Source organism: Piliocolobus tephrosceles, chromosome 8, assembly GCF_002776525.5.
Source record: "Piliocolobus tephrosceles isolate RC106 chromosome 8, ASM277652v3, whole genome shotgun sequence".
Lineage (NCBI taxonomy): Eukaryota > Metazoa > Chordata > Mammalia > Primates > Cercopithecidae > Piliocolobus > Piliocolobus tephrosceles.
The window spans coordinates 11,489,836-11,498,901 of record NC_045441.1 but is presented as its reverse complement, the minus strand read 5'-3'; the positions used below and the strand labels follow the sequence as shown (position 1 = coordinate 11,498,901).

The 9,066-nt window shown below is 55.5% G+C and overlaps 1 protein-coding gene across 1 annotated transcript in view; it reads left to right on the top strand.

Annotated features, from left to right (window-relative positions):
• UPK3BL2 (uroplakin 3B like 2) overlaps nt 1-5,777 on the top strand; it is a 6,978-nt gene extending 1,201 nt beyond the window's left edge. Inside the window, exons 2-6 of the mRNA XM_023218734.2 lie at nt 1,784-1,945; nt 2,141-2,360; nt 3,283-3,359; nt 3,662-3,782; nt 5,173-5,777. Of these exons, the coding sequence (XP_023074502.2) occupies nt 1,784-1,945; nt 2,141-2,360; nt 3,283-3,359; nt 3,662-3,782; nt 5,173-5,281 (689 nt within the window). The 3' untranslated portion in view covers nt 5,282-5,777. The remainder of the gene's footprint in view (nt 1-1,783; nt 1,946-2,140; nt 2,361-3,282; nt 3,360-3,661; nt 3,783-5,172) is intronic.
• Nucleotides 5,778-9,066: the final 3,289 nt, after the last annotated feature.

Genomic DNA, 9,066 nt, shown 5'->3' with positions numbered 1-9,066 from the left:
ATTTACATTATAACTGGCTTTTTTTTTTTTTTTTTTTGGCAAAGTAGAGCTTTTCCTCATCAATATGGGTCATGTTTTATTTTTAAAACCAGATCCTACTGGAAAAGTAGCATAAATACTTATTTCTTAACCCTTTAGCTACCAATTTGCAAGATAGGTTTAATAGTTTATTCACAGTGTGTTGTGTAAGATTTTCTGGTTTTCTTTTACATAACTATCATTTTTTATTCATGTACTTCAAAACCCTAGAATTGTTTTTCCCCCACTCTAAATTCCTTTGTCTTTTTAAATGGGATCCATCCCTTTCCTTCCTTTCCTTTCCCTTTTCCCTTTTCCTTTCCTTTCCTTTCCTTTCCTTTCCTTTCTTTCTGATGGAGTCTTGCACTGTCACCCAGGCTGGAGTGCAGTGGCACAATCTCGGCTCACCACAACCTCCGCCTCCCAGGTTCAAGCGATTCTCCTGCCTCAGTCTCCTAAAGAGCTGAGATTACAGCCATGAGCCACTATGCCTGGCTACTTTTCGTATTTTTAGTAGAGATGGGATTTCACCATATTGGCCAGGCTGGTCTCGAACTCCTGACCTCATGATCCGCCTGCCTCAGTTTCCCAATGTGCTGGGATTACAGGCATGACCCACCGCGCCCGGTCTCCACTTCTCTTTCTAAACATTAAGTGCCTCCTGCACGCAGAGTGCCCTGGGCTGCAGAGATAGGACTGAGAACTCTAAGAAATGAATTACAACAGTTGTCCCCAAGGAAGACTCTAGCCTGAACCTTTGGAGTTGAGTTGAATTCAACGTAAATGAATCAAATTGAACTGAAATGAATCAAATTGAACTGAACTGAACCGAACAGGGGCAGCTGCCGGAGACTTGCCTAGAAGCCCAGTCCATCATTCTGCTTCTCCGGACCTGTATTTGGGGTTGGGGAGAGGAGGGGCGCTGTGGTCCTGCTCCTGCCTGGGAGGCTCAGATGGGGAGGTCTGAGCTCTTCAACCAGCAAGGCTGGACACAGGCCAAGTTGCCAATCCGGAGTCCCCTCTGGTGTACGGACCTGGGAAGCTTGTCCTTGTCCCCCACCCTTCCCCAGGGAGGGGCGGTGGGAGTCTGAGAGGGGGACTTGGTCCTGAAGGCGAAGATGCCTTGGGGCCATGGTGGGAGGTGGCAAAGAACCGGGCGGGGAGGAGAGGACATTCTAGACTTGGAACCAAGTTCTGGCTTCAGAGCCCCCAGACCCTCTGGGCAGTCTGTGTCCCAGCCTGGAGTCTCAGCCAAGGGGACTTTCCTGTGCCATCCCACCCCCCGCCCCCACCCTCCCGCCCCCTGCCAAGCTACTCATCCTCTCAAGCAGCACAACCTGGACCATGTAGGTGGAGCTGGAGGGGCTTAAGTTGGAGGTCACTGCGCATGTCAGGAGCAGAGTTCAGCCGAGGGTCAGGCTGCCCCCAAATTCCAGTTTCATCCCAACATGGCCCGGCCCGGGAGAACTGTGCCTACCGCCGGGGTGGAGGCTCCCATGCCGCCATTGTCCTACACCTCCCACCGTGCCCACCCCCAGTAGGCTCCTAAGAGAGAGGCCAGGGGCTGGACTCAGGCCTCCCACCCATGCTCATGGGACATAGAGTCACCAGAGAAGCTTCCTGATTCATACCGGACCCGACCTCCCAGGAAATGCCCCTAATTTGGGGCTCCCACGTTAAGTCTGGATCTGGGTGAGGGGGAGATCAGAGCTGTTGGGGGCTTGGTTGCCCCATTTGGCCTCTCCTCTCTGCCCTCCCCTTCCAGCTGCCCCAGAGCATATCAACTATGTGCCGCAGCTCTCAAACGACACCCTGGCGGGGAGGCTCACCCAGTCCACCTTCACGCTGGAGCAGCCTCTGGGCCAGTTCCACAGCCACAACATCTCTGACTTGGATACCATCTGGCTGGTGGTGGCCCTCAGCAATGGTGGGTGCTGCTGGGCCCGGGCCTCGGTTTTCCCTCTGTGAAGTGGGCCTGCGGGCCTGAGGGCAGTAGCGGGTGTGTTGGGGGAGATGCAGGGAGCAGGTGCTGCAGGGGATGGGGCCACGGAGGGCTGTCAGGTCTGGTGGGGTGAGGGTGGAATCCTGCTATGTGACTGTCTGACCACAGTGCCACCCTTAGCCACCCAGAGCTTCACGGCCCCATGGACAAACCAGGACATCCCGGCTCCTGCCAACTTCTCCCAGAGGGGTTACTATCTCACACTGAGGGCCAAACGGGGGCTGTACCCGGGTGACCAGGCCAGAGGCCAGCTCCGTGTCCTCCGCGTCGGCAATGATACCCACTGCCAACCAACAAAAATTGGCTGCAACCATCCCCTCCCGGGACCCGGCCCCTACAGGTGAGCGGTTCTGCCAGGCCCTGGCTCCTGCCTGCACCCAAGCCAGAGCCTGGGGCAGCTCCTAGGATGCTCACCAGGGCCCCAGCAGGATGCCTGGGTCCCCTGCTCCTGCTTGGCCAAAGGGAAGAGGAAGCAGCAGACAGGGAGTTGGGGAGGCCTTCATGAATTACGTGAATTATCCTTTTCTTTTCTTCTTCTTCTTCTTCTTCTATTTTTTTTTTTTTTTTTTTTTTTTTTTTTTTTTTGAGAAGGAGTCTTGCTCTGTGACCCAGGCTGGAGTACAGTGGTATGATCTTGGCTCACTGCAACCTCCGCTTCCCGGGTTCAAGCGATTCTCCAGCCACAGTCTAACGAGTAGCTGGAATTACAGGCCTCTGACACCACACCCAACTAATTTTTGTATTTTTAGTGGAGACCGGGTTTCGCCATGTTGGCCAGGCTGGTCTCAACTCCTGGCTTCAAGTGATCTGCCCACCTTGGCCCCGCAAAGTGCTGGGATTCCAGACGTGAGCCACCGCGCCCGGCCTATCCTGCTTTTCTTGAGCAGAAGGCTCCCCACCTCAAGCCCCAGTCCCCACAGGCAGTGTGGACCACTCAGGTGGCATCTCTCCATCCAGACAGTCTCCCCTCACTAAATGCTTGATTCACGCATGTTCCGTTCTGAGAGATCTAATACCCACCCCCTACCTTTCCCAAATGAGGACATAGAAGCCCGGAGAGGAGGGACACTCCCAACGTCACACTGCTGGAAATGTCATCCCTAGATTCGAACCCATTCTATTGGCTCTTTAGTCCCCAGCTCCCTTCCCAGGCTGTTCTCCCCAGGGCCTGGGACTCCAGGGGACAGACTTGCAGGCACCAGGGCCTGATGGTTTCAGGACTCTGGGGGACCCCCATGGCCAATGCTGGGTCTCCCATTCAGGGTGAAGTTCCTGGTGATGAATGCCGAAGGACCCGTGGCTGAGACAAAGTGGTCCAGCGACACTCACCTGCAGCAAGGTAGGGGCCAGAGGCTCGGGTCGAACAGTAGGGGCAGAGGGCGGGGCAGAGGAACTGGAGCCTGGGGCTCCTGAAGACTGAGGATGGGCTGGAGGAACAGGTCAGCCCGCCACCCAGTCAGAGGCAGTTGACCGTCCTGCAATTTGCAAGCGCCCCTCCCGCAGCCACCCTCTTCCCCCAGGCCTGGGTTGTGGTAGGGGAGGCGGGGCGGTGATTGGTCTGGATTCTGCCCAAGGGCCCCTTCCCGTCAGGTAAAATTTATTTTCCTGCCCGCCTGTGCGGCCCCCCATCACCTCCCTCAGCCCAGGCACTTCGGGCTGTCCCCGGCCCCCAGAGCCCGGGCACCGTGGTCATCATCGCCATCCTGTCTATCCTCCTGGCAGTCCTCCTTACAGCCCTCCTGGCTGTGCTCATATACACCTGGTGAGTGGACCGGGCTGAGACCGCCCATGCCTCTTGGGCGGGGCGGGACCCTTGGGCATTAACCCCTCCCTCTCTAGTTCCTCCCCGCCCGCCCCTGCCCACCTTCCAAGCGGGCACTGTGCACCCCCTGGTGGCAGCACCTGGGATTGCAAGTGGGTGCAACCTGCAGACAGCCGAGTCGGGGAGACGCTCCAGGTGGAGGTGAATTGCTTTCAGGCCAAGCTCTGAGCATTGCCTCAAGATGCCATACAGGCCAGGTGTGGCGGCTCACACCTGTAATCCCAGCACTTTGGGAGGCTAAGGCGGGTGGATCACCTGACGTCAGGAGTTCAAGACCAGCCTGGCCAACATAGTGAAACCCATCTCTACTAAAAATACAAAAAATTGGCCGGGCACGGTGGCTCAAGCCGGTAATCCCGGCACTTTGGGAGGCCGAGACGGGCGGATCACGAGGTCGGGAGATTGAGACCATCCTGGCTAACATGGTGAAACCCCGTATCTACTAAAAAAAAAAAAAAAAAAAAAACTAGCCGGGCGCGGTGGTGGGCGCCTGTAGTCCCAGCTACTCAGGAGGCTGAGGCAGGAGAATGGCGTAAACCCGAGAGGCGGAGCTTGCAGTGAGCTGAGATCCGGCCACTGCACTCCAGCCTGGGCGGCAGAGCGAGACTCCGTCTCAAAAAAAAAACAAAAAAAAAAAAAATACAAAAATTAGCCAGGTGTGATGGCACGTGCTTGTAATTCCAGCTACTCAGGAGGTGAGAAAGGAGAATGGCTTGAATTGGGGAGGTGGAGGTTGCAGTGAGCTGAGAGATTGCATCACTGCACTCCAACCTAGGCCACAGAGTGAGACTCCATCTAAAAAAAAAAAAGAAAGAAAGAAAGGGTGTCAGGGTATCATACAGAGCTCAGGTGCCTGAGCCTGGGGCACAGAGGGTGTCCATGAGGCTTCCTAGAGAAAAGGGGAGACCTAGCCCTGGTGGGATTTGGGGAGGAGGGGGAGAGGCGGTGACTCTAAGAAGGGGGGCAGGAGGGGTGCAGGCAGCCAGGCCAGGCCAGGGACCCCAGGGGCCCAGCTGAGGAACTGGGCTGTATCCTGCAGCCTATGGGAGCCAGTAGTGGGTTTTGATCAAGGGAGACAGACAGATAATGTTTGAGCGGGATCCTGGGGTGTGGAGGGTGGAAGGGGAGAGCGGTGGGGGGCAGGAGCGATGAGCTAGATTTGTGAGGTTTGGAGGAATCACCTCAGTCCCTTTGGTTCATTCCGCCTGGCCAGTGGAGTCTCAGTTTCCCCTTTGTGATGGGTCAGAGCATGCTAGCCAATGGGTGTGGGATCTCGGTCAGAGCCTTTCTTCAGCATCCATTATCTCTGCCTCTCTCCTCCCCTCCCAAGCTTCAACAGCTGCCGGAGCACTTCGCTATCAGGCCCAGAGGAGACAGGGAGTGTGAGAAGATACACCACGCACCACACGTTCAGCACTCCTGCCAAGGGCGCTTCCTGAGGGGTTTCAGGGGGGTCCATGTGTCCCTCCACCTCCTCCCTGGCCCAGGCTGCAGAGCCTGGGCTGGGACACGCCCTGAAGCTTCTGGCCCCTGAGAGAGATCGTTTCTTTTCTTTACTTTTTTTTTTTTTTTTTTTTTTGAGACAAGTCTCACTCTGTCGCCAGGCTGGCACGATCTTGGCTCACTGCAACCTCTGCCTCCCGGGTTCAAGAGATTCTCCTGCCTCAGCCTCCCGAGTAGCTGGGACTACAGGCATGCGCCACCACGCCCAGCTCATTTTTGTATTTTTAGTAGAGATGGGGTTTCTCCATGTTGGCCAGAATGGCCTCGATCTCTTGACCTTGTGATCCGCCCGCCTCGGTCTCCCAAAGTGCTGGGATTACAGGCGTGAGCCACTGCGCCTGGCAAGAGAGATTGTTTCTAGATGAGGGTGGGGGTGAGTGTCCTTAACCCAAAGCTTGTGCCAGTCTCTGTTAGAAATAAATGCCCCCAACATCCCCCTGCCTGCCTGTGACGTCGTATACCTGGGCAATCTTTCTGCACCACTGCCCCTGGCTCCTCCTCCTGGGGAGGTCCCTAAGGGCATGTAGGACTGGGGTGAGGCTGAGGATCCTATGGCAGTTGTCACCTGGGGCAGGACGGGCCTCTCTGCCAGCCTCACTGTCCCTGTCTGTAAAATGAGGATGGTAACCCTGAACCCACAAGGCCACAGTAAGACTAAATAAACCAAGGTGAACATGCCTTGGGAACTGTGAAGACTGTGGACCCAAGGCTGGTCGCGATGGCTCAGGCCTGTAATCCCAGCACTTTGGGAGGCTGAGACAAGAGGATCACTTGAGCCCAGGAGTTCGAGACCAGCCTGGGCAACATGGTGAAACCCCATCTTTACAAAAAAGAAAAAAAAAAATTAGCTGGGCTTGGTGGCTGACTGTGGACCTGAGATACGTGCTCCTCTTGTCCTGCCCAGACAGCCTCCTGGTACCCGAAGGCCACTGGGCAGCATGGCTGGCACTTGCTGTCTTTCTACCCAAGCGTCCTCCCTGTGGCCCCTCTCCCCAGCCTGCTCCCTGCTGGCTGGAGGACTTCAAGCCCTCTGCCTCCACTTCCTCCAATCCCTTCCTGGCGTACACAAAAGTCAAAAGGCGCAGCTTTTTTTTTTTTTTTGAGACGGAGTTTCTTGTAGCCCAGGCTGGAGCGCAGTGGCGCCATCATAGCTCACTGCAGTCTCTAATTCCTGGGCTCGAGTCATCCTCCCACCTCAGCCTCCTGAGAGTAGCTGGGACTACAGACGCATGACACCACGCCCAACTAATTTTTAATTTTTTTGTAGACATTAATTTTTTTGTAGAATCTCACTCTGTTGCCCAGGCTGGAAAGAACAGTGGTGCGATCATAGCTCATTGCAGCCTCAAACTCCTGGGTGCAAGCGATCCTCCCGCCTCAGCCTCCTGAGTAGTTTGGACTACAGGTACATGGCACCACGCCTGGCTAATTTTTTAAATTTTTGTAGAGACAGGATCTCACTATGTTGCCCAGGTTGGTCTCAAACTCCTGGTCTCAAGTGATCCTCCTGCTGGGATTACAGGCGTGAGTCACTGTGCCTATTTATCATGCAACATTTATCATCAGGATTCCACTCAGTGCTCGGACCCCAGGGGCCAGAGACGCCCGAGGCAAGGTTCTACCCTCAAGGTGCCCACTGCTGCAGGGGGAGGACAGCGACACCACCACATGGGAGAGAAGGACAGGACACAGTTGTCAGGGAGATGGACTGTTTGAGCTTCAGAGGCAGCATCTTGGGGAGGGGTGGCTTTGAAGAAGGAGCAGGACACTTGGGCCAGGTGGACCTTGGAAGGCTACCAGGCAGAAGGAGCAATGTGTCGCTGATGGGCAGGTTGGGGAGGGTGAGGGATGGAGAGGAGGCCGGAAGACACCCTGTGCCATGTGGAGGGGCCCCGCCCTCTGGGGCAAGAGGTCAGGGAGGAGGGCGCTGGCTGGGTTCCCAGGCGCCTGCCCCTAGGAGGCGCAAATGGCCCTGATGGGATTATTAGTTGGAGCAGATGCATCCGGCTCCTGCTGTGGAGGAAACGCTCAAATGATCTTGAACCTACCAGGCTGGGAGAGGCAGGCAGGGGATGGGGCAGACAGGCTGCCAGCCTCTGTGAGATAAGCCCTGGCCTCTCCAGAACCTTTTCAGAACAGCTATGAGCCCCAGCCCTGGGGCTGGGTGACCCAAGACTGATCACTCACCCTCTCTGGGCCTCAGTTTCCCCTTACATAAAAAGCAACTGTTAGGCCAGGTGTAGGTGGCTCACACCTCTAACCCTAGTGCTTTGGGAGGCCGAGGCAGGAGGATTTCTTGAGGCCAAGAGTTCAAGTCCAGCCTGGGCAACATAGCAATACCCCATCTCTACAAAATATAAATACAAAAATTAAGGCTGGGGCCGGGCGCGGTGGCTCAAGCCTGTAATCCCAGCACTTTGGGAGGCCGAGACGGGTGGATCACGAGGTCAGGAGATCGAGACCATCCTGGCTAACACGGTGAAACCCTGTCTCTACTAAAAAATACAAAAACTAGCCGGGCGAGGTGGCGGGCGCCTGTAGTCCCAGCTACTCTGGAGGCTGAGGCAGGAGAATGGCGTAAACCCGGGAGGCGGAGCTTGCAGTGAGCTGAGATCTGGCCACTGCACTCCAGCCCGGGCGACAGAGCGAGACTCCATCTCAAAAATAAATAAATAAATAAAAAATTAAGGCTGGGCATGGTGGTTAAGGCCAGGTGTGGTGGCTCACACCTGTAATCGCAGCATTTTGGGAGGCAGAGGCAGGAGGATCACCTGAGGTCGAGAGTTCAAGACCAGCCTGGCCAACATGGTGAAACCCCATGTCTACAAAAAATACAAAAATTAGCCAGGCATGGTGGTGCGTGCCTGTAATCCCAGCTACTGGGGAGGCTGAGGCAGGAGAATCACTTCAACCCGGGTGAAGGAGGTTTCAGTGAGCCGAGATTGTGCCATTGCACTACAGCCTGGGTGACAGAGAGCAAGACTGTCTCAAAACCAAACAAAACAAAAATTAGCCAGGCGTGGTGGTATGAACCTGTAGACCCAGCTACTCTGGAGGCTGAGGTGGGAGGATCGCTTGAGCCCAGGAGTTGGAGGCTGCAGTGAGCTATGATGGCACCCCTGGACACCAGCCTCAGTGACACAACAAAACCCTGTCTCTAAAATGAAACATTTTTAAAAGGGAAGGTTGAACTGGGTGAACTCTAAGACCCTGCATTTCACGAACATTTGCCACACCCTGTATCGGTCTGGTCCTGGCAGGAAACAGATGGTACGCTGTCTCACAGGGCAATTGAGAGCGTTTACAAAGGTGTGGGCAGCATTAGGGGAATGGACAAGAGAGGGTGACCTGGGACTTGGCTCTAATGGGGCCCTGAGCACTCCTGGGTCTGATTGCTGATGGGAGGGAGGGAGGGAGGGTCCTGTTTCCAGGACCAGCAGGCAGTAGCCATGGGTGAGGGGCCCTGCAGGAGCAGGGGCTGTAGGTGAAAGGATGAAGCCACCGGAGGGAAGAGGGCTCTGTCTTCCCGCCCCCGATCTCATGCCAGTCCCTCCACTAGCCACACCTCACCAGAAGCAAGAGAGTGTGGGGTCTGAGTGGTGCAGTCCCTGGAGGCCAGCCTGCTGGGTTCCAGCAGGACAGAGAAGGCAAATAGACATATAGAGGCACAGGCTGCCTTCGTGCTGATCCAGTGGAATTAGATCCTTCCTGTTTTTTTTTT